General features: G+C 40.1%; 1 protein-coding gene and 1 long non-coding RNA gene across 2 annotated transcripts in view; one reads left to right on the forward strand and one right to left on the reverse strand.

The window, feature by feature from the left end:
- The first annotated feature begins 486 nt into the window (after positions 1 to 486).
- Positions 487 to 24,039, forward strand: part of cacna1ea (calcium channel, voltage-dependent, R type, alpha 1E subunit a) — a 116,959-nt gene continuing 93,406 nt past the window's right edge. The window contains exons 1-3 of the mRNA XM_086282292.1: positions 487 to 663; positions 968 to 1,061; positions 11,678 to 12,228. Coding sequence (XP_086138418.1) covers positions 11,711 to 12,228 — 518 coding nt within the window. The 5' untranslated portion in view covers positions 487 to 663; positions 968 to 1,061; positions 11,678 to 11,710. The remainder of the gene's footprint in view (positions 664 to 967; positions 1,062 to 11,677; positions 12,229 to 24,039) is intronic.
- Positions 18,078 to 19,551, reverse strand: LOC147300922 (uncharacterized). The gene is made up of 3 exons (XR_015127198.1): positions 19,255 to 19,551; positions 18,968 to 19,055; positions 18,078 to 18,269 (listed from the first exon to the last, which is right to left on the reverse strand). It is a non-coding gene; the product is annotated as an uncharacterized LOC147300922 (long non-coding RNA).

Raw genomic sequence — 24,039 nt, forward strand, 5'->3', positions numbered from 1 at the left:
ATATTGTGCATTACTGTAGCAGGATGGGCAGAAATCTTTACAGTGAAGTCGGGTTAATCACTTTTTACTCATTGCCAGACAAAATAAGAGAAAAAGTCTTTGAAAGTTTTTGTAATTTGTAACAAATTTCCCACGCGTGGGACTAATAAAGGTTGTCTTATCTTATCTTATCTTATCTTACGTCGGATTACATCCTGCGAAACTAACCTCAAGCACTCAGTTTTATTGTGTTGATTCGCCTGTTTGCACAAGTGTGACAATAGATGTATTGAAAAGACCAGGTACTCCCTGAGGCTTCAATCTTGGCATATAGGCTACACCCATGAATATTTCAAAGCTTCCTGAACAGCTAGTCAAGCCGCACAGCACGGCAAGAAGGATAACGCTCAACATATGTGCGATTACTGCCCCCTTGCGGCTCGATTGTGTATTACACACAGATATAAACTGCTGGTTGCATGGCGTCACCGTGAATGCTCCACTTATTCAAGAAGTTACCTCAGCCCACTTACCTTACGTTCAGCTCATTTAATTCACTTTCCCCCCTCGATTGATTTTTATTGTAGGCCACTCAGACTTGGCGATTGGTCTCTATGACAACAAATGAAGTGCGCAGAGAAAACTGGACAGAATAGTTTGATGATCTGTTCCCGGTGTTAATAGGTGAGTCATAAATATAAAAAACTGTGCAGCAGAGATTGCCATGAAGGTAGAAATTCAGGTTTCCAGGTTATGGCTGCTTGTTAGACAAAACGGAAAGCAACAAGTAAGCAGCCGTGCTTAATAACAGATTACGAGTACATTTTCTTATTGAAGTAAACAAATTGTCTAAAGGCTTTAATTAACATATGGAATATTTAGTATTTTCAGTAAAGATTTGCAGCTGGCAGCTGCTCCATTTCCCCGGATACCCTCTCGGCAAATAACCTGACACGGTCTCTCTCTCTTTCTCTCTTTCTCCGGGCAGGCAGGATAGTACGTCGGACGTGGTCGTGTCTGCTGCTACATTTTCATTTTGTCTTGAAAGGTGAACGAAATGGAAAGGAGTTGTTTCTTTGTAGGTAAGGAATCCGGCGTTTTTCCTCGTCAAACAGGTGTTAAGTGAGGGGGGGGGGGGAAGCAGTTTCGCGACTGCATTCAGCTTGTAGCCTAAACCTTTTGCTGGCAGATGTTATGTTTGTGAAAACCAAAAAGAAAGGGTGCAGAAATCCCAAATGAGGAATATCTTATCAGTATTCACTGATGCTGATTAATAGCAGACAAATCGTGGATTGTGAAGGTGTTATGTGATGTGACTTGAAAGTAGAATTCATTTGCTGATTGGATCTCGGCTAATTAAAGTATATACTACAATTCAACATAAATTAACTTTAAAAATATTTTTGTGTTATATATTACATGAACGTGATATGCTGTATGTCTTTTTCTTTTCTATATTTCTTTTTTGGCAGGAAGCTTTTTTTCAAGTCCACTCCCTTTGCCATGATTGCATACATATCATTCAACAACGTTATCCAATTAGCAGCGTGCTAAGACCATTACAGCGCCCCAATCACTCTTCACTGTGGCTTTTACCAGTGTAACAGATTGACAGGACAGTGGAGTGAGTCATTAGAGTCACAGGGATGCAACAAGATTCAATTCAGAGTGCCAGAGTAGTTGTCAGTATTAGGACCATGTGGAAGCAGGCTTTAGCCAGGTCCTGCTAATAATTTAGTGGACCTATACCAGATAATGATAAAAAAAATTCTAGGAAAGAGACTCTCTCTCGCTCAGTCTCAGAGGCTGTGGGAAAACAGCCATCATTACCTCAAGGAGGAGGAATTAATTAAAGTAGAGAAAATCGAGAACACATTTGCTGCAGTGAACAGGAAGAAAGTGTGTCTGGCATGTTGTTCCTGAGGTTTTACCTTCTAAAATGTAATTTACTTTCCTCAATCACTCCTTTCGCTGCCATACGTTTCTTTGACTTGAGACTTTGGGGATGTAAGTTTGTCATCATCGTCTTGAAAGAAGAACCCGTGTTGAGACCTGTTGCAGTACAGTCAGATAAACTAATCCCATCAGTCTGTTTTCTAATGTAACTGGAGTTTCACAGTGGAGGAAGAGGCAACCTGAATAATCAGTGTATGCATTTTAAATGACAAGCTGCTAACACTGTGCCATCTTCTTCACTTGAAAGATGTCTTTGTCGTGAGCCAGTGCCAGTTATTTCTCCCATTGCTGCCCAGTACTTCAGCAGGCAAGGTCATAACCTTTAATTACAACTGATCAAATTATTTTATTCAGACAAGCCATTGCTTAAATCAATTCTTTCAACTGTCTTCCTAAATTGTTTCATCATGACACTTGTCAATTTCCTTTAATCCTTTCTTGTCAACAGCTCTGATTGTCCTGATTGAATAACACCGCTCTACTAGGGGGTGTAAATTGGTTTTCTTGGTGTATAAATTAGTGCCTGTGATCAGCACCAAACTGAACCTAATGAAACCTCTTGAACCCATTTTGCAAGACGAGCTGTGTGTGTATTGTACCACCTGCTTCACATTTCCTGTGATTCATCTTAAGTATTTTTTTTATATTATTATTTTAAAGAACAGCGTAACCAGAGAAAGGTTGCTGTTAATTCTGCCCTCGTAGGCGGGTCTCTAACCGTAATGAATTTTTAATCTCTAGACTAGGATTTTACCTCTTTAAATACAGCGAAATGAAAACGAATGGCAAATACATACGCAAGTGAAGAATGTCTCTAATCAAGTGTACTGAAAAAAAAAAAAGAACAAGACTCTTAGCCGGCTATAAAATTCTGAGCAAGGAATGATTGGATGGAATTAAATCTAAGATACTGCCTGATAACACATCAGTTCACCTTGGACAAAAGAACAGCTCGAAACAGGAAAAATAAAACTATGATTTGAGGCTTCAGACTGTCCCTGGTCCAGAGGCTGGCGACTCAAAATTGATTCGTTTTTTCAGACACTGCTCGCTTTGTGTTCATACTTTGAACCACTCGTGCACCATCTTTGGGTCCTGTTTGTAGTACATACACTAATGTGGTTCTTCACTCTGATAAACCGGCGTGGCAGAGCACTAACATAAAGCCGATGTACTTTTCATTCAGATATGCCCAAATGTGACCAGTTTCCAGTAGTGAGTCCCATTTTCTCCAGCAGAGAGAAATAAGTGTTTCTGGCAATAAATCCATGAACTGTATTGATTTAATTTCATCCCAATGTTCAGAGTGTTGCAGCTTGGTTATGAATCCGAGGGACGCAGATTTTTCCACGTTTAGTTTATATTTTTGTTTAGAATGGCTGCACATCTTCTTCTTGTGGATACATTTTGCAGAGGCTAAATGTCAGCAGTGTTAGTGCCATGTGCTCTTTGTGGACAATTGTGCGCACAGCGATATTGTGCAGCAGACTGTTCCTAATAAAAGGGCAGATTATGGGATGCAAACCTTTAAAATGATTTCCAAAACATTTCAGAGTAAATTCCATCAAAGCTTTTTATCTAGTGTGCAACTGTAAACCAGCGACACTGCAGATTCATTTGTTTATACCAAAAGCAGCGACTTCTTTCGCTCCTTACGCTTCCTGCTGCAAGCTGTAAAATATGATTTACCTGTAACGGTGAGGCGCTATGTTTATAGCTTTCAGTGATTTTATAAGACCTGGGGCTCTGGGGTTTCTCACGGTGGTCCCTCACAGACATAGATGACAAAGAAGTGTAATCTTTCTTGACCTCTCTGCATCGAAACATCATGAAAGATGGATATTTCCTCTTGTGATCGTTTGTTGCTTCATTAATTCATAAATACATTATTAAATAAAGTTGGCAGGTTTTTTAGATTCTAATATTCCAGCCTTTGCTCTGCTCCCTGAAGCCTCTGAACCTTCCAGTGATTAGAGCATAAGTGTGAAGTGTTCCTATTAGTGATCATTACTGATCTAAAGGGTCACTATTGCATAATGGTCTTTGCTAGAAGGTCATGATAGCAATAGGATCCCTCTGAGAAGCATCTTTTCATCTTCTAATGGCTCTGTGCTGTGGAATATGTGGCTTCAGTAAAAGACATAAAACATGATCTAAAAGAATATTATTTACTTTCAGAGTCTGTGTGCATATCAAGAGTCTAATCTAAAGAATAATAGTGAAACTGATCCACAAATACAGTTACCCTGGGTCCTGTCAAATGTCCCTGACTCTGGTTTCCCACAATTTGATCTATTCTAACCGAGGTCTTACAGAATGAAAACATGAAACTTTAATGAACCCTGCAGGAAAACCGGGCCATGACTATTGCAGAATAACACATCATATTGGTAGAATGAAGCAAAGAAACGTGGAATAAAAATACAATTAAACTCAATGGATGCATGAAATAAATGGCAAGTAGAGCACCGTGCAGACTCGGAGTAGTAAATATTAAATGGAGGCATCTGAATGGAAAGTGTGCAAGCTGCATGCTGAATGACAAACATAACGGCGCAGACAGCACATGAAACAAAAGGGAATACGTGCAGGACCTGGTCAACACCAGAGCAAAAAAGACCAGAAAGGACCAGACGGTAATGGATTTTATTTCCAATAAGTCCACAGAAGGCGCTGCATGACAAAAACAAAAAAGAAAAACCCATCATTACATATCTTTCATTTTTTTCCCAAATACAGAGGAGCTGAATTAATGATGCAGAGACAACAATAGAGGCAGAGGGACATTTCTGTGGGTGTGAGTTGAGTTGGCAAAGCACAGTGGAAAAAGTTTATCTCGTTTACATATTATCTGGCCTCCTCTGTTATTGTGGCCTCAGCTGGAAACTGTGCATTAGTTTCATAAGTTTTAAAGGCGGACAATATTCTGCCTGTCACACTTAACGTTTGCATGTTTTGCTGCTTCTAAGGGCTCACTAACTGTACCACAGCGTGTTACCGAAAGCTGTAAATCTAATATGTAAATGTTGGCACTGCCGAATGCACTCAGTATAATTTAGTGCAATAATATGCAGTGACTGTATTTCAGATAGAGCAGCTGTTCAAAGTCAGGGGCTAGCTGAGACTGAGGAAATTAGACTTCTGACGCAGTACTTTCACAGTGTGCACTTTTCTCCAGCTCATACAGCATTTAAGTGTCAGAATTTGTCCGTCTCTGCAAATTTCAGCTGGTTTTTGTTGTTCTTGTATAAATCCAATAAAATGTTTTGTTTGCACGTGAAATATTATTGCCAACTGGGGCCACTGCTGGTGGCTTTTATCTCCTTGTGGAGTTTTCCTCAGGCGTTGTAGTTTTATTTAATCTCATTCCCCTTTTGTACTCTCAATGCTTCCCTTAAGCTTTCTCAACACTGACGCTGAATATCCTGAACCTCAACTACCAACAAGATGGTTATTTTCAGCTGGCTGAAGTGTTGCCACTGATTTTTCCCTCAAACATACTGCCCATTAGTTTCGGATGACATAACGCTTCCTGAAGCATGTTTGGTTTGGCCGCTTACCAGGCTGACACTCCGGCTGGGTGGAAGGATATGGTGAAATATGAGGTGCAATGAGGCAGTTGTGTCGGCTAATGGGGGCAGCAGGTGTGAGAAGGCTTCTCGCCTGCCTCAGCCTCTCCTTCACTCCTCATTATGAACCTGGAAACACCTGGCTTTCCAGCAAAGACCGTAAAAACTGTTTGGCCCCTGTAACAATTTCATTCAGTTTTAGTGAAAACTAACTTTTTTTTTCTTTTTTTTAATCTGACGCTAAGCGACCGAGAAGTCATCAAAGGCTGTGAACAACACATTAGCTGTTCATGAAAAAATTCTGATTATGGGAGTGAAAGCTGACTGAGTACAGCCAGTCGACGACCACCTTTTAAAAGCTAATCTGAAGAATTATATGAGCACACAATCAACTTCCCTGGCTGTAAGGTTTTGATAATTGTGAGGGGGAGCCACAGTGCAGTGGAGCCTTGATGTTTAAGTATGACTTGCAGTGTAGGTGTTTTCTAAAGCGTTGTGGTCAGTGCCTGTCTTTGGGTTGGTGGCATTTTTCTGTAATAATGATCCTAATAATGGTTACATTACAGAGCTGGCTTACATAAATGTTTCTTAGAAGTCCAGCCTGTTTTTTGTTTTTTCCCCTGATGATATAAAAGCAGGGAAAATTTGATGGATGGAAACAAATGACTCTCTCTTAATTTTATTTCTGTCATTAATCTTCATTCTGACTTTTTATGACAGCTGTAAATGGCAGGGTGACATTTTAGGAGCCATTTGGCTCTACCTCGAGCAGCCGATTAGCTTAGATCAACATAAAACTGGATTCAAGCAGCTAAGCTAACTATCCAAACATCACAAAGCCTCTTCCTATGAATATCTGTAAGCAACAATGGGAAAACATGAATTAATAATCAATTAATTAATCAAAGTGGAATAACTTGTGTACCTTAGAAAGCCCAGGGTAGCCATTTCCCCCTGGTGGGCTGTGAAGGTACTGCAGACAGGCCTCAGTAATAACAGAAATTCAGTTTAAATTCATTACTGTGCAGCTACATATTAATGCATTTATTCATATAAAAAAAATCAGTTCAAACTAGTAATAGGAGGTGGTTAATTTGTGATTACTGCTCTTGTTTTGAAGTTTGTGTCGTAGTGACACGTGGGTCACATTTCCTGTATCACTTTACATGAGTAGTATTAACAACAAACAGCCAACAGCCTGTGTTGTTGTTTGGTGTTTTTTTTTTAACAAGCATTTAGATTTTTTATTTTCTTTTTTGATTAGAGTAAACATTTCAGATCGTGTGGGCCCTGTGGGATTTTTATTTATTTATTTTTTACGTAGGATCTACTCCGAGTCTTCAGAATTCCTGAATTTATGAATGACTGCTGTGCAGATACTTGGAAGTTTACTTGTTTCTTTAAAAAAAAGAAAAGAAAAAAAAAGAGCCCATTAACAGCCTAATAAGACACTGATGGGTATTGATTAAACGTATATCAATATCAAAATATACCTTTAAAATATATCACAGGTGTCGAACTCCAGGCCTCGAGGGCCGGTGTCCTGCAGGTTTTAGATGTGTCCTTGATCCATCACAGCTGATTCAAATGGCTAAATGACCTCCTCAACATCTCTTGAAGTTCTCCAGAGGCCTGGGAATGACCTGATCATTTGATTCAGGTGTGTTGACCCAGGGTGAGCTCTAAAACCTGCAGGACACCGGCCTCGAGGCCTGGAGTTCGACACCCCTGAAATAGATGCAACGTGGTATCAGCCTGTTCCTGTAACTCTTCACAGACTTATTTTTCCAGTTTTTGTACAATACATTTAAATCTAACTCAAACTATTTTAGAGGAGTGCAAAGGCACTAAGGGGATTATTTAGGGTGTCCTACTCATATCTGTATTTTTTATTGATGTTTTAAAAATCTCATTGTATCTGTATTGTATCTTGTAAAAGCAGATGGTTGGCGCCCATAAAAAAGTCACTTTAGAACTGGATAACCTGTAGCTCAAAAACCAGATAGACAAATATGGTGTAAATGGCCTTTCCCTCACGGAGCAGTAGATAGGCACTCACTGTTTGCTGATGAGGCCTGGATTGACTTAAAGTAGCTTTGTGCTTTGGAAATGTAAAGTCAATGTTTATTGTCATATATTTCTTGCCATCATCAATTTCTGTGTGAAATTATAGCTCTCACCCTTTGGGAGCTGCTATTTTGCACTCTAGTATAAAGTATATTTATCTTTTTAAGAAAACTTTTTTGATGTCTTGTAAGTGTTTTTAGATTTTATTTTATTATGACCGACCACAAAAACAGTGCCTTTCTGAGTGCAAGTTTTTGTGTTGTTGCATTTTCTTATTAATGTTGCTGTGAAACGTCATCGAGTATCATGCTCAGTTCTAATTGTCTCAGTGTGAGCATCTGCATAAATTATCTTGCTGTGTGGGCAATCCTGTTCAGCCAGTTTGAAAACATAATTTGCTAAATGGATTCTGTAACCAGCAGATCAATGACAGTTGTTCTCCTGCCATATCTAAGGCCTCCCTACCAGGAACTACACAATGGGCAATAGTATGCATAAGCAACTTCATATATTTGTGTATATACATCATGTACTTTTGCTAAGATGGGATGACTTTGCACTAACTGCTTTCTTTCTGTTTTCTTTCTTTTTGTGTCAAAGGCTCAGTTTATATTTATTAAGCACTTTGTTCCCATCAGTTTCACCGTTTCAGAGCTCCAGCTTTGTTATTATACATCATTAACTCCACAAGGAGCAGAAAATTGAAGATGTTAGATGTTACAAGCACCGTGAGTCAGAAACTATAAAAAAATGCCTGACTGTGTGCTTTAAAAAGAAAAGCTGTTAATGTGTGCTAAAGGCATTGATTGATAATTGATAGGTCTTGCCAATCAATAAAGACCTCCAGGAATTTGATTTGATTCTGAAACAGCACTTCCTTTCTGTTGTGTGTGTTTTTACGGAGAGAGGAGGATGAGCGGCAGCATTGTGGTTTAAAGATGCTCTGGCACGTGACAGTTAGTGTAAGAACTGAACATTGTTACCGATTCTACGTAGTTATAACTGTAACGTGACATTCGACGTGACATGTCATCAACTCTTCTTTTGATTATGTTGCCAGATCAAAGCACTTTTGATCATCGGGAGTTGTTGCATTTTGCATTGCAATAAGTTGCACTAGGTTTCATCCTGTTCAACAAATAGTCTCGGTTCAGATCCACCGCTCTGTTGAAGCCCAAGTTTTCCACAGAAGAGCTCAAGTGCCTCTTCAGTTTGCTTGGCAATATTAACAAACTCCCTGCCACAGATTGCTTGGGCACCCCTGGTCTGGCTGAAGCCAGAACACACAGAGCAGACTGTTTAACCAAAATGTGGGTCACATCTGCTTTTTTCCTTGGTCCACATTTGACCTCAGCAGACAGTGTTGACTTGTGGTCTGCTGCCACACCAAAATGCAGTGCTGTGCAAAAGTCTTGACTCACCTGGAAAGTATCTGATGGCAGTGGGTTTTTTTTAGCATGACAGTGATCCCAAACAGACTGTCAATGCAGTAACAGCAAACCTGAATAGGAAAACACACAATGGAACACTATGAGACATGGATTGGCCTCCCCAGAGCACGTGGATCTCAACATTACTGAAGCAGTATGGGATCATTTTTAAAAGGTAGCCAATGTTCAAAGAGCTTTGAATGTCCTTCAGGAAGCCTGGAGAACTGTTGCTGAAGACAAGAAGGCTGCTTTCATAGAGTTCATGCAATGCTGAAGAAGAAAGGTGGTCATACCAAACACTGACTTTCAGGCTCCTTAGAATATTTTAAACTCTGTTTTTTATTTTCCTTATTTACTGTATTTCCATGTATGTTTGCACATTAATATAAATCGCTGCTCCTTGTCACAATTTTCCAAGCAAAATGTAAAGAAAAGAGAGGAGACTTAACACTTTTGCACAGTATAATATAAGCCATGTCAGGTGACATGAAATTGATGCTCCTCCCCCCCCCACACACACACACAATTTCTGTTATAATAATGGATTGCATTTATATAGCGCTTTTCGGGACCCCTCAAAGTGCTTTACAATTCCACTATTCATTCACTCTCACATTCACACACTGGTGGAGGCAGCTACCGTTATAGCCACAGCTGCCCTGGGGCAGACTGACAGAAGCGAGGCTGCCATATCGCACCATCGGCCCCTCTGGCCATCACCAGTAGGCGGCAGGTGAAGTGTCTTGCCCAAGGACACAACGACCGAGACTGTCCGAGCCGGGGCTCGAACCGGCAACCTTCCGATTACAAGACGAACACCCAACTCTTGAGCCACGATCGCCCAAATATTTAATGGTTTTACTCTGAAAAACATCCCTAAACAATTTTTTAGCATATAGAAGTTGCCTCTCTGTTAGAAAGTGCCCCCAAAATAAAGAAAATCTATCTATCTATCATTATAATATATAATGTTTGGGTAACACATGGTCCCAAAGACTCCACACCTGGATTCCCTTGGAGAAGAAAGATGTAAACCAAGTTTTTCTTTTAATGATTCATTCACTTTGGTTGATTAATTTAATATTTACCAATTTTGGGACAGCAAATAGAGTTGTAAACATCAGTACTTTATTTCCTTTTAAAGTTGATTAATATATAAGCTAAAAGTGGAATAATGACAAACAAGCTACAGCAGACGATATCTGACAAATTTCCTCCAAAGGGAAACATCTGGCCCTTACTAAAATTTCCCAAAGGGGACACAAAGGGGAGCAGTAAAGTGGGATTTAAAATAAAATAAAATTAGCTAAAAGACGGTAAGAGAGAGAGTATATTGTTAGACTTTGTAACAGTGCAGCTAAACAGCATTTGTACAAACACAAACAGCAGCTGACCCACTTCCATTATCTCTTGCTGAGTGGAGACAGTCATCCTTGCCTCAGGAAAAGATAAAAGTTCAATGCTTAATTTGTTGTATGTTTTGACACATTTCACTTCATGTAACTATATTTTCATTCAGTTTGTGACAACTTTTCATATGTGGAGGCGTTAGTGGGGACCTCTTAAGGAGGTGTAGATTCGTAGCGGAAGTCGTCATCAAATCAAGCCGGCCTAGCAATGTTCAGGTGTTGACCTCAGCCTAATGAATGAGTAAGAATACTGAGGCAGGCTGAACACAGCATAGTTCCTCTTCCCTCTTATCAGCTACACTATGCTCGTTTTACTGAGCAGCAGCTTCACCACACACAGTTATTTAGAAGCTTTCCTCTCAGAGGGGCTGTAAAACCAGCGATCGATCATTTGCCAAACTGAGATGGTGAGAGCTCCAGCGTGAGCTGCAGTAACGTAGAGGCTGCGTGATGTACAAGTGAGATGTGCAGCATGACAGGAGAGGACGGGTTGATAAAAATTCTCTCCCTCTCAGTTTTTTTCTTCTTAATTGCACAATTAAACACAGCTCTGGCAGCATTATATTACCATTTGTTTTGAAGTCTGTGTTATTACAGCTTATCTAATTGGTTCTGACACTTGGAGGATTGCTGATATTTTAAGTCAGCTAAGGACACTGAGAGCTATTGGGACACTGGCAAATTACCTCAGGAGTTTAGCTGAACAAATGCATAGTTATACAGTAGCCGGATGTCTTCAGGCTTTTTTACTTGTATTGCCACCCACCCAAACAGCGAGTGTCTGTGTTTCCAGTGGATAAACAAAGCCTCCCTTTGTGTCTTTGTTTTACAAAAAATGTTCATATTGTGTGATAGATTCAGCTTTAATAATACAGTTTTATTCAGAACACATTATACTGTTTATACTGTGGATGAATATTGGAAATAGAAGACGTTAACAGTATGAGAATACTGAGTAGCCAAACGATAGACTACTGATACTGGAAAAAGCTCCCAAACCTCAGCTTACAGGTTTCCTATCTACATTCAAGTCGTGTCCTCATATATCACGAGAAGCCTAATAAGGATAGATATTCAAAAATGAAACTTTTTAATCACATTTGTATTTGCTTTCATCTGTAATTAGTGTTTCCACTGCCATTTCAGCTGAATATGAGACCCAGACAAAGTATCTGTTTGATGGTGTCTTTGATATCAGTGATGACTGTGTTCATTTTCTACGTCTCTAACATCTCCTTTCCTGCATTCCTTCTCCTCTCTGTTGCAGCACTATGCTGAGATCCAGAGGCGCTTCCCCACCATGCTGGAAATGGGCTCCTGTTCGGTTAGCTCTCAGTCTCTGACAGGGAACCACAATGCTAGAAGCCCAGGAGGGCCTGACTATCCAGTGGGTGGTTTGGCTGTGGGGGCAATGTGTGGTAGCAGCACCCCCCGGCACCACATCATCCGCCCATCCCCAGCGGACTGCGAGAGCTGGCAGAAGCATCGCGCAGGACTGGGTGGAGGGTCAAAGCTGTATCCTGAATCCCACTCCCTCCTGGAGCCCGAAAGCCTCTCAACCAGCTATGACACCCTCCACCTCTCACACGTGTCTGGCCACGCTCCTCCTTTACACCCAAACCGCCTCGGTCTCACCCTTGATGTGGTTTCCACTTTTGATGTTGGAGTCGGGATGCTTGGGGTGGATGGAGATATGGCAGTCAGTCCTAATGTGATCAAGAGACGTCGGGGTGGACTGATTGAGCAGAGAGACATTGTTAAAGCCCACCAAGCCCATAAGATTCAGAGCACACCTCAGGCGCGACGCAAGGAGTGGGAGTAAGTATAAGGCTGATGATACACACTCTTAGATCCCTTTATCTTACCTGCTAAATTACCATGAAGTTGAACTTAAAATCCAAATTTTAAGGTTTATTTTCTCCCAATACTGTTCTTCAGCAATCCAGTGCTCTAAAATCCAGAACTCACATCTGCCTGCAGTTCCTATAAAAGACCACAACCCTTTTTAAAAACACCATTAAAAATAGCTACACACATGTTTTGATATGTTATAGTACCATTACTATGTTGTGGTGTTCCAGCTGGTTTACTTACCTTTGTTGGGACAAAATCCAATCTCCAGACGATTAGTGGCTAGGTTTCAAAAGTCAGAGAAGCTATAAAGCAGAAACAGATTTAGTGTACTGTAAACTGCAGTTTCTCTTCTTTGTTTTGTAGACTTGCCTCTGTGGCACACCAGGTGTCTATTTATCATTCTGTAAACAGACATGTCAGTCCTCCGGGAACCAAATTTTATTTTGACAGAGCGGACAAATCTGCTGCAATACTAGTAAAACCAATTCAGTGTTCAGCTTTGTCGGGGCCGCTATTTATTTTTGTTTGTCATTAGAAACAGTATTCAGCTCAGGTCAGGAGTGTGAAACCACATCTCCTATTTAAATGTATAAAACAAATATACAGTAAATGTTACAGAGCCAGTAGCCTGAGGATTACAGCTCACATCAGTCTCAGCAAAAGTATATTCACAACTAGTGACTCTGTCATGTTTTTCTCTAAAGGGAAGAACTTTTTTTTTCCATTCATAGCATCAAACACACACTTGCAAATCAGTCAAGAAATATTTTAGAAAAAAAATACTGTTGCACTTATACGAGCTTTTCATGTTTTTATACAGACAACAGTCACTTAGCTTAATATTAGGACTGGAAACCAATCTGCATAAAGCAACGAAATTCACTTAGTGCCACATTTACAGCTCGATTGTTCTCCATTGTGGTCACAGACATGGACAGCTGGAGATGGTCGAGTTCCTGTTGTACTTCTTTGAAGTCTGGGGCGGATCCACAGTCCGTGTAACGTAAATTCTCTTGTGGTTAAAGAAAAAAAAAAAACCCTAAACAGGCAGACATGCTGCATCCGCACAGATTGTCGAGCTGTCTGATGGTGAAATTGACATCACTTGGACCACTCAGCAGTTAACATTTTGCTAATCTAGTTAGCTTAGCAATTAGCTAAGCTAACTAGCTAATGGCAATGACTTCGTATAGAGCATAGCATAGCATAGCATCTTTATTTATAACGCACTTTACATCTAACAATGTTGACCAAAGTGCTACAAATATAAAACAGAGAGGAAACAGTTTAAATTGCATATAAAATATCTTAAAATTAAAAATAATATAATTAATAAGAAACATATTAAGAGACATCAACAAGTCCTGCTGTGCTAAAAGCCAAGGTAAATAAATATGTTTTAAGACGTGATTTAAAAACAGATAAGGAAGGTGCCTGTCTAACATGTAAAGGCAACTCATTCCACAATTTTGGTGCTGCCACAGCAAACACCCGATCCCCTCTGAGCTTACGATTAGTCCTGGGCACGCTCAGGAGGAGCTGAGGGACCATGAAGGTATGTATGGATGAAGAAGCTCAGAGAGGTACACAGGGGCAGCATTGGACAAACATTTAAAAACAAATAAAAGCAGCTTAAAATGGATCCTAAAATGCACGGGCAGCCAATGAAGTGAATATAAAACTGGGGTGATATGTTCGTATCTACGAGTGCCAGTTAAAAGGCGTGCAGCAGCATTCTGGACTAACTGCAGTCGAAAAATAGAAGACCGACTCACCCCAAAATAAAGAGAATTACAGTAATCCAGCCGAACGGTTACAAAAGCGTGGATTACTGTTTCAAATTGCTGTCTCATAAGAAAGTGCTTAATTTTGGCCAGCTGCCTCAGATGAAAAAAACTAGACCTTACAACCAACCCGATCTGGCTTTCAAGCTTAAGCTCAGGATCCATTTTAAAACCCAGATTAACAATCTCTGGTTTATAGAATGATTTCAGGGATTGCAAATCAACACACGGAACAGCAGTGGAGGCAGGTCTGAACACCATTACTTCAGTCTTAGAATCATTAAAACAAAGAAAGTTTAGCACCAACCACAACTTGACGTCCTCCAGACATGTTTGTAAACGATTGACAGACGACCCATCTTTCTTTTTAAGAGGAACATAAATCTGGCAGTCATCTGCATAACAGTGAAAAGAGAGTCTGCGTTTTCTAAAAATTGAGCCCAATGGAAGTAAATAAAGTGAAAACAGGATAGGGCCCAGAATGGAACCCTGTGGTACTCCGTGAGACAGCGGAGCTCGGGAGGACTCACAGTTTCCTAAGCGAACTGAAAAGGTTCGGTTTGTTAAGTAAGACCTGAACCATTTCAGAGCCACACCTGTTATACCGACACACTGCTCCAAACGTGAGATTAAAATTTCATGGTCTACAGTGTCAAATGCAGCAGTTAAATCGAGTAAAATAAGAATGACACTTTCACCAGAATCACATGATAAAAATATATCATTAAAAATTCTTAAAAGTGCTGATTCAGTGCTATACATTGCTTTAAAACCAGATTGAAAAATCTCCTGAACGTTTTGTGCATTCAAGTATGAGATCAATTGGTCATATACAATTTTTTCCAAGACTTTAGATAAAAAGGGCAGCTTAGATATTGGTCTAAAGTTCTCAACAGCGTTTGTATCTAGCCCAGGTTTCTTAAGAAGTGGTTGCACTATTGCATCTTTGAAATTCTTTGGAACCACACCTGAAGTAAGGCTGCTATTTAAAATGGTTAAAATAGTTGGACCTATGGTAGAAAAAACTTCTTTCAGAAAAAGGGGAGGGATAGGATCATAAGGTGAGCCTACAGGCTTTAAATGATCCACCACCTCCTGTAGCTGAGCAAGAGTAACCGACTCAAACTGCTGAAAGACAGCTGAGCAAATTGGAAGATCAGAGGGGTCAGATGTGGGCAAAATAATCTGCGCCCTAGCCGAGGCTACCTTGTTTATAAAGAAGTGCAGAAACCTTTCACACATTTCAAGTGAAGGCTCAAAACTAAGAGCAGAGGGAGAGCTTAAAATAGTCTCAATTGACTTAAACAATATATGTGGTTTCTGATAATTCACCATAATAATGTTTGCAAAGTGTTTCCGCTTTGCTTCTTTTATTGTAAGCTGATATAAGGCCCAGCACTCTCTTAAACTTTGTAAAGAGACCTGTAAGTTATCTTTTTTCCATCTCCGCTCAGCCCTACGACATTCACGCCTCGCAGCACGGGTTTCATCGTTCAACCAGGGTTCAAGCTTTGTCTTAGGATGCTTAATTTTTAGAGGGGCAACAATATCCAAGACAGTCTGACAAGTGGTATGAAACCAAAAACTGAGTTCCTCTACGTATTGGAGTGTCTCGGAATGGAGAACTGATTATAGTAGGTGGAGAACCGTGCTGCCGTGGAAGAATTTAACAAACGAGATGTCTTTGCAGGGACAAGCCCCCTGAATTCATTTCTAGATAAAGAGATGTCAAGCAAACACAACCCCGGCCCTGCCCACATATGTATGAGTATTTTGTTAAAAGTCACACTTTGGCCTTTTGTCCAAACATGAATGCTTTTTTTTTTTTTTTTTTTTGGCCACTGAAACTAGAAAATCTCCTTGGCGGGTGAATAGTTTCCTTGTTTACATGGGTTCAGGGCCTTTTTTTTTTTTACCCTAGATTGTGCTCCGTGTTCTTTTGTAGGCTTTTGATTGACCAACAGTTTCACACATTTAGGGTTGCTTTGGCATGTTCTTGACATTTTTTTTTCTTTTTCTTGGTGACAGAAATATTTTTGTATATAAAAATGCCCATGTGTGTAAACGTATCGTAAGAGTAGATTCAGCCTCATCTAACAAATCATTTTTATGTCACTTTTGCACATCTTGTGATTGTTTCCTGTTTGAGTTAAAGCGAGTCTTTCATATGCGAAGGTCTAGTAAATACTTTTCATTCAAACTATATTTTTAACACACTGAAAACATATTAAAAACACCATCTAATGCTTACTCAGTGAACAATCCTATAGACTATGTTGACTGTGTGATGTCTGCGAGTATGTGTGTACTCATTCACATGTTCGTACCACGTGCATGTGTGTGCATATATTTAATGGTTTCCTGCCCTGCAGCGCTGTGGAATTTGTAGCTGATTATATCAGTGATGCCCCCCTCGGTTTCTCTGCTGAAGCTGAGGCTTCACCTCTAGTGGTGTTGGCACCCTCTGTGCCTCCCCTCATATCCTCTTCACCGCAGGTACAGGATGCCACGTCTTAACCTGAGCTACTGTATATCTATAGTTAAAGAGATGAAGGACTGTGGAGAATGACAGCACATAGTGGGAGGACAGATGGAACAGAGATGACGTACACTGAATGCAGGATAAGTGTGAGTGGGAAAGAGACTAACGTGAATCAGTTAGAGGAGCAGTTTTCATTGAGAACTTTTCCTGCTTTAATTTGCATTTGATATTTAAATCCATGTGACAGTAGTGTGGAAGTGGGTGATAACCATTCAAACCAGGCCTGTGGAGATGCTCGGCCATGGACTAGATTACTATTCACCGCCCTGCCTAGTATAATTATTACAACACTACATGACTGATCTATAGTTGTGCTGCTGAGGGGACAATGACTAAAGTGAGTCAGGAATCATTACAACCATAAACATCCACCTCTCAGAGCCACTTAGCAGCAAACCCTCAGTTACCTGACACGGAGGATGGAAAATGAGATGATGCACCTGAGCCCACCTGCACACCTGCTTTTGTTTTTCAAAGCAAATTAGTCTGATTTCAGACCAAGCTGCAGCCACATCTCATGAAAAAAGCTAAATTCATCATTAGTGCCATGCTGTATAAATTTAGCCAAATTTGAAAACTCTACAGTATCTTTAAGTCATTATAGTTAATGAGGCCATGTATTTGTTTTGTTTTACTTTCTACTTTTATTTCAAATTAGTTTATATGGAATCTTATTTCCCCACTGGAAAAAACATTTTTTGCTTTAATAACCATTAATACCTAGAAAATCTGAGACATCAATGTTTTTTGATGGCCTAAACAAGTAAACTATGTAATGTAGGATGGACACGCTGAAACATCTCTCTGGTGTCAACTTGAATCCATACGTTCAGTTAACATTTCAAAAAGGAAAAACCAAGGCCAATAAGTCTGCTGTGGACTTTCACAAATACATTCATTCTCACGATCTGTATCAGATTTGGCCCTTAACAATATACAGTATTGTAGTCTCATTGTGATTCATTTGATGGGCATGTTTATGCTCCACAGGGGGAAAGAAACTGTATAGTGTAGACCAGAGGCGGAGCCAGACATTTGAAACACCCGGGGCTTAGCCCAAAGAGTAGTATGCATGTGGGATTTTTTTTTTTTTTTTTGGGGGGGGGTGTAGAAATGACTGAAAGATTAATAGGCTCTGTTCAAAAAAGAATGACTTCATATAGGGAAAAATATATATCACATGTGCAGGACGCCTTAAACTAGTTTTTTAATTAAGCAGCAAGGCAGAACAAGGTCAGGGCTGCATCAAGACACAGGGACTAAACCCCAATTCAACCAGACCCAGAACTGATCCGGAATTAAAACAGGATACAACAGTTCAAAATCAGGACTACTGAGGACTTAACCAAGACAGAACCAGAATCAGAACTAGATGATAGTAGCACTAAAAATCATCATAGACCTGCACTACACTTATTTTTTAATTCTACCAAAGTCCACTATTTAGATTGAGAAACGTTTATATAATTATTTATCCTTGTTGTGCAAACAAGCCTGCAGAACTTAATAAATACAGAATTTGAAAAATAACAAACCTAAAAAGAAACACTAGGTACGAGATACATGAGGACCTGTGATACGGTGATACTTTTGGTAAACAACCATTTGACTAACATGTGTGTCTCACCTGCTCTTGTTCATCTGTTCTGTCCTCGTTCTCCTCTCTCTCCCTCTTTGTGCTGACAATCATCAAATATACAGTTGAAACCAGATATTTACTCTTCAGATAAAAACACTTTTTTAATTGTAACATCAAATCAGACTAAATGTTTATTTCTTTAGATTGATAAATATAAAAACATATTTGTTAACTTTAAGAGTAAAGAGAGAAACTGTCTGTATTTCTTAATTGCAAATGGCACCAAATTGTATTCAAACTTGAGCCACACTTATGGAGCTCCACAGTTCTTTTCCTGGTGTTTTGGTTGATATCTCTTGATGTTCCCATGTCACAGAAACAGGCTCTGTGTTTTGCCTTATATGCATCCACAGCTGTGCCACCAGTTTACTCACATGGACTCTACTAACCTATCAGAAGCTTCTTCAGCTCAGAATGGAATCGTCTGGAGTTTTCTTATTAATTAACAATAAATTTAGTGTACATGTACTCCTAAATTTGATGAAAGTGATAAAAATAGCTCTGTCTCTCTTTATTCTGAAATTTAACTAATTCAAAATATATTTCAATATTTATCTAAAACAAAAATTTACTCTAAATTGATGTTGTACAGTAAAAATGTTTTATGTTTTCTCCCTAAAGTGTATGTAAATATCTGGTTACAAATGTGAATATCCTGCTGTGTACTGAAATCCCTCTTGTTTTGCATAGAAATATACTGAACAACATACAAAGCATAATATATAAAATAACATTTACCTGAGTTTTTTCTTTGAAAGAACCCTCGAATGTCCATTCTTATGTTTCAGTACATAACTGAAACCGATTTAGTCGGGGAGGGTAAGAACTGAGAATATGAAATAAACACACGTAAGCTAAGACTCTAAAAAAAATAGCATTTGTTCGGCTTTTCATTTTGCCATTTGTTGATTCACTTGAAGAGCGAGTAAAATAATATTGGTCAAGTGATCAGTTTCATATCAATCTTTCGTGATGCACCGTCATATTTACATTATTTATACGGTACGAATTATTTGCTTTGGTACCTGGTCAAACTTAAGCTCTCCTTAGTATGGCTGGCTCCGTCTCTCCAACAGCGCACTCACGGGCAGCAGCTGCCCCGCCCCCTCGCTCAGTCGCTTAGTGCCTGAGCTTGGATCATACCAATATCAGGGGGGGATTCACGCACAGTCGTAAATTCCCACAGTGTGCACTATGTGCTTCGAATATTGTGTGTACTTTTTGTTTTATACAGTTGTCAGCCAGGCATCTAACTATGAAAAAATTACACTCCAAAATACCCCGGGCTTCTGACAAAACAACCCGGGCTTAAGCCCCGTAAGCCACCCCCCCGCTCCGCCCCTGGTGTAGACCAGCAGTCACTGGACTGTTTCCTCTGAACACTTTGTTCTGTGAAAAATAATGAGCTACGGATTTTGTCTTTTGGCATTTTTATGTAATTCCTGTGGGAAACCAATGAAATATTAGCTTGTCACACACAGCTTAGTTGAAAGACAGGTTGAAACAACAAACACTTGATATCATGCTTTGTACAGGAAGCAATTAAGCATCCAAGACTAGTAACGTGTCTTTTAATCAGGAGTGGACTGTGTTTGTGTGTTTGTGTCTGTCTTTGCAGGTGCGTGTGTGTGTTGCATTTCAAACATAGCGGTTAGGATATTAACATCCGTTCGGAAGATCTTAATGAAATAGCAGTGTTTGGAGTCGGCATTAACTTGATGCTGATGACAGTGATCAGCTGGAATCAGTCTGGCTTTAGGAGGCTGGTCACCAACAGAGGAAAGCACCAAATATGTTTCTGGTCCTGCTTGACCTTTGTGTTGATTTGTGTCTGAGTACGTGTGAATGAAATGAGTAATGGGTGAAATTGTAAGATCAGTGACTCTATACAAAATATGCACGCCTTTCCATATTTGAACATGAGTGCAGTATTCAACTAGCATGCTTGGTTAGTGTGTAACCGGCTTCTGCTTCACCCACTGCAACAGGCTGGCCCAAACAGACTCATCGACTCTGTGTTGTGTTTTTACGAAGACAAGGAGTCTCTGATTGATTGTCGCCACTTTATTTCTCGAATGGAAACAACAGTGTTGTATCAGTGCAAAGGGCACGCCACACACCACTCCGCACAGCACACTACAGCAGAACATCCCATTAGCATTCTGCTTTAGCATACAGTTTAACACAATATTAAACAAATGCAAAGTACATAAAACTGGTGTTGGACATGTGTCCACTGAGCACTGATTACACTCGGTGCCCATCAGTTGATCAAACAAGTTTTATGTGTCTGTACTACTTAGCTACAGCAGACTGGCAGCGATTACTGCAGCAAACCTAACCGGCCACACCGAGAGGGGGCGCTGTTTCCCCATTACGCTGACATTTGTGGCAAGTGAAGTAATACCACAGAAACACTGTTACATTAGCAACTCACAAACAGTATAAAAGGTGGGCAGAGCTACTGTTAAGTTGATTTCTGAATTCAGCTTTTTCACCATCGCCATCTTAAGGCTTCAAAAAAACTGGAAGTGACAAGAGGAGCGGTTCAGCCTGTAAAACTGTTAAGTGGTGAATGACTTTTCAGTCTCAGTTCATTAGCCAATAAGTACAATAAACCTCTATTTTGAGCCATAGAACGACCAGGACTTATAAAATAGTGTTTACTATATGACCAGGAGTCTTTTTGCAATTACAGCTATCGCCATCTGGTGGCCTTCAGATATATTGCAGGTTTAAGGTGCTTCCACATTGGTGTCACTTTTCACATCTGTCCAAGTTTTATAGTGTCTGTTGAGGTTTTGCATACATGTTACCACATGGATGTTAAATTGGGCCTGTGACAGTCAGTGTAGGATCAAGTGGACAAGGCTCCATCCGCAAACGTAAGTCATCAGTCTGTGAACATCTGGTAACTGACTGGTTAGAAAAAAACTCCTTGTGACTGCTTTGGTCACAAGCAGCAAGCTGTAGTGAGAGTGTGACACAAACGGGAAATGGAAATCCATGAAAGGTAAAAGTTCTGCCTTTTCAAATATATTAGCTGTAGCTGAGTCCTAGCTAACAGTCCCCATTTCAGGTTCGCGTTACACTCTTTTAACTTTTTCTACTGCTCGACTACTAGTTTTTTATTTTTGTTTTTTTCCTACAGGCCTACCACAAAGGTCTGTGAACAGCTACATTTTTATTCCATGAGAATTGACTTCCAATCCTCAAGTGGCCATTAGAGGAGCAACACTTCTGGCGCTGCCATGTTGGCTTTGTTTTTCTCCTCCAGTGATTCCCGCTTAAGTCAGGTGGATATTATGATGTTTATTCCTGTGGCAGGTTTTAATTTTTGTCTATTTTTCACACATTTTACAAAAGCTCGAGTGCACTATCACAGTATTCAGTGTCATTGCACAGTTGGCCATGTTTTGACGATGGCATTTAGATGCCCTCTGCCGAGGTCCCAGGATATACTCGTGGCTTTTTAAAAAGGGCTTGTGATTATATTCCTTTCAACATTGGGCAATTCTTTCTAGAAGAAGAGACGTTTATAGGCCTAAAAACTGGGAGGATTACAGTATAAAGTTGGGAAGCACTTGTTTGAATATTCAGCGCCTCTATTCTTAAATATATACTTTCATGGATGTAAAATTGCACATTTGCTGTATTTGAATAAAAGTACAAAATTATACTATGAAATCCAGCAAGTGTGGAAAAAATGTTCTTCGTTGTTTTCCTGCACTGATCAAGACAAAAGCTCATTAGCAGACAGCAGCGGCATTAGGTGCTGCAGACAAAATCCTAATTTCCGGAGCAATCTTATCGAAGTGAAGAGAGAAACAGTAAAAGAAGAGCTGCTGGCTGAGTGGGAATGGTGGTTAATTTAAATGCTGCAAGCCACAGATTCAAGGCAGTTAGAGCTGTTAAACTAATGGCAGCATATGTTGAATCCATGACTCATTAAGCTGAACTTGGAAATGGAAGCTGAACAGACTTCTGAAAGAATGGCATGACGATCTACCGTAAGCACAAACTCAGTATACAAGTGACAACACTGAAATGGGGCTTTACGCCTTTAGTATATTCTTGAAAGTCTGGGTAATTATCTTTGAAATGTTTATTGTATGTGGATTCCAGGTGTAACCCTAACGGTGACTTTAAAAACTGTTTCTGGTATCACACCTGCATCTGGGTTTGCTCTGTTTCTTCTGCTCTGAACTCTTCTGTCTAAGGGTCCTTATACCCGCCTAAGTTCTGCCAGCCCATATTTATGGTAAATGGATGCAGGATTAATGAGAATTAAGTGACTGAGTGCAGTGAGGATACAAGAGGAGTGTTCAGTACACCAGTAAATACCAACACTTCATCGCGGTGCTGGAGACCCAAAAATGGGTTAATTGCGTGTTTATTTTCTCCCCTTCAGATGCAAAACTGAGCAATATAGAGTCAATATAAGTGACCAAGTTCTTGTGTCACTGTTTTCATAGAAACCACTGGTTAAAGAAGGCGTGTTGAGAAATTGCACTGTTTTATTTATTGACTTGGCACAGAGTTCATGTTGTGAATTGGAACAAGCCACAGGGTACTCATTAAAACATTTTCAAAATGGAACCTTTCCAAAAAAATCATTAGCAATAAAACTCACAAAAACATTGAGTCCTACCAGAGAGAGCAGAAGGTACAGCACACTCCTCTGGTTGCTCAGCTCGGTTTCACTTTTGCTTTTCAGAGAATATACTGCAACAGTTACTGAGCTGAATCAGTCATACCGCCCAAACTATTTACTGATCTGCCTTCACACACATATGAACCTGAGTGGCATCTTATTCTTAATCCATTAGGTTTAATTTTATATCAGCCCACCGTTTGTAGCTATAACAGAGTGTACTTAGGGGGATGTTTCACTGTCCTTCCACAAGTGAATTTGTGAGGTCAGACACTGATGTTGGATGAAAAGGCCGGCTCGCAGTCTCCACTTGAATTCATCCGGGTGGTGTTCTGAGTTTTTCTACACCACACTTGTCCAGTCAGTCATGTTGGAGCAGAAAGGGACCATCCTGAAACTGTTCCCACAAATTTGTGAGTATGAAATCATCCAAAATATGTTGGTCTGCTGAAGCATAAGAGTTCCTTTTAATGGACCTAAGAGGCCAAGTGCAGTTCTTAAGAAATAGGCTCCCCACCCCCACCGAACTACGCTTGACACAATGCAGTCAGACAAGTAACGCTCTCCTGGCAACTGTCAAACTCAGACTCGTCCTTCAGATTTCCAGACGGAGAAGCGTGACTCGTCACTCCAGAGAACACATCGTGGCTCTAGAGTCCAGCATGGCTTCACCACTGCAATGCACTGAAGCTTTGCATTGCTCTTGGTGATGTAAGGCTTGGATGTAGCTGCGGAAACCCATTTCATTAAGCTCTCTATGGCCTGTTCTTGAGCTAATCTGAAGGCCACATGAAGTTTGGATGTCTATACGCCCCACCGAGCCTGCTCTGTGATTTTACGTGGCCTACCACTTTGTGGCTGAGTCATTCCCAGTCGCTTCCACTTTATTATTATAATACCACTAACTGTTGACTGGAATATTTAGTAGCAATAAAACACTTGCAGACTTCTCACAAATGTTTTCATGACACGAGTTATTGTCTCTGTAATATGATTCTTTGTTTTTCTGCTGACCACACGCATTAAAAAATCAGCACCCCAAAGACTTATCGAGGGACGTCAATTCAAGAGTTCATGCAATACTTCACAGTGCTTCACATCCAGCCGTGGTCATAGCAGACGAGGACACGAGTGCATCAATGTCGCTTTGCATTTG

The sequence above is a fragment of the Aulonocara sp. 'chitande type north' Nkhata Bay genome, linkage group LG23 (genome assembly GCF_057382095.1).
Source record: "Aulonocara sp. 'chitande type north' Nkhata Bay isolate Kocher_YH1m ecotype deep benthic linkage group LG23, A_spYH_male_GT1.1, whole genome shotgun sequence".
NCBI classification, from domain to species: domain Eukaryota; kingdom Metazoa; phylum Chordata; class Actinopteri; order Cichliformes; family Cichlidae; genus Aulonocara; species Aulonocara sp. 'chitande type north' Nkhata Bay.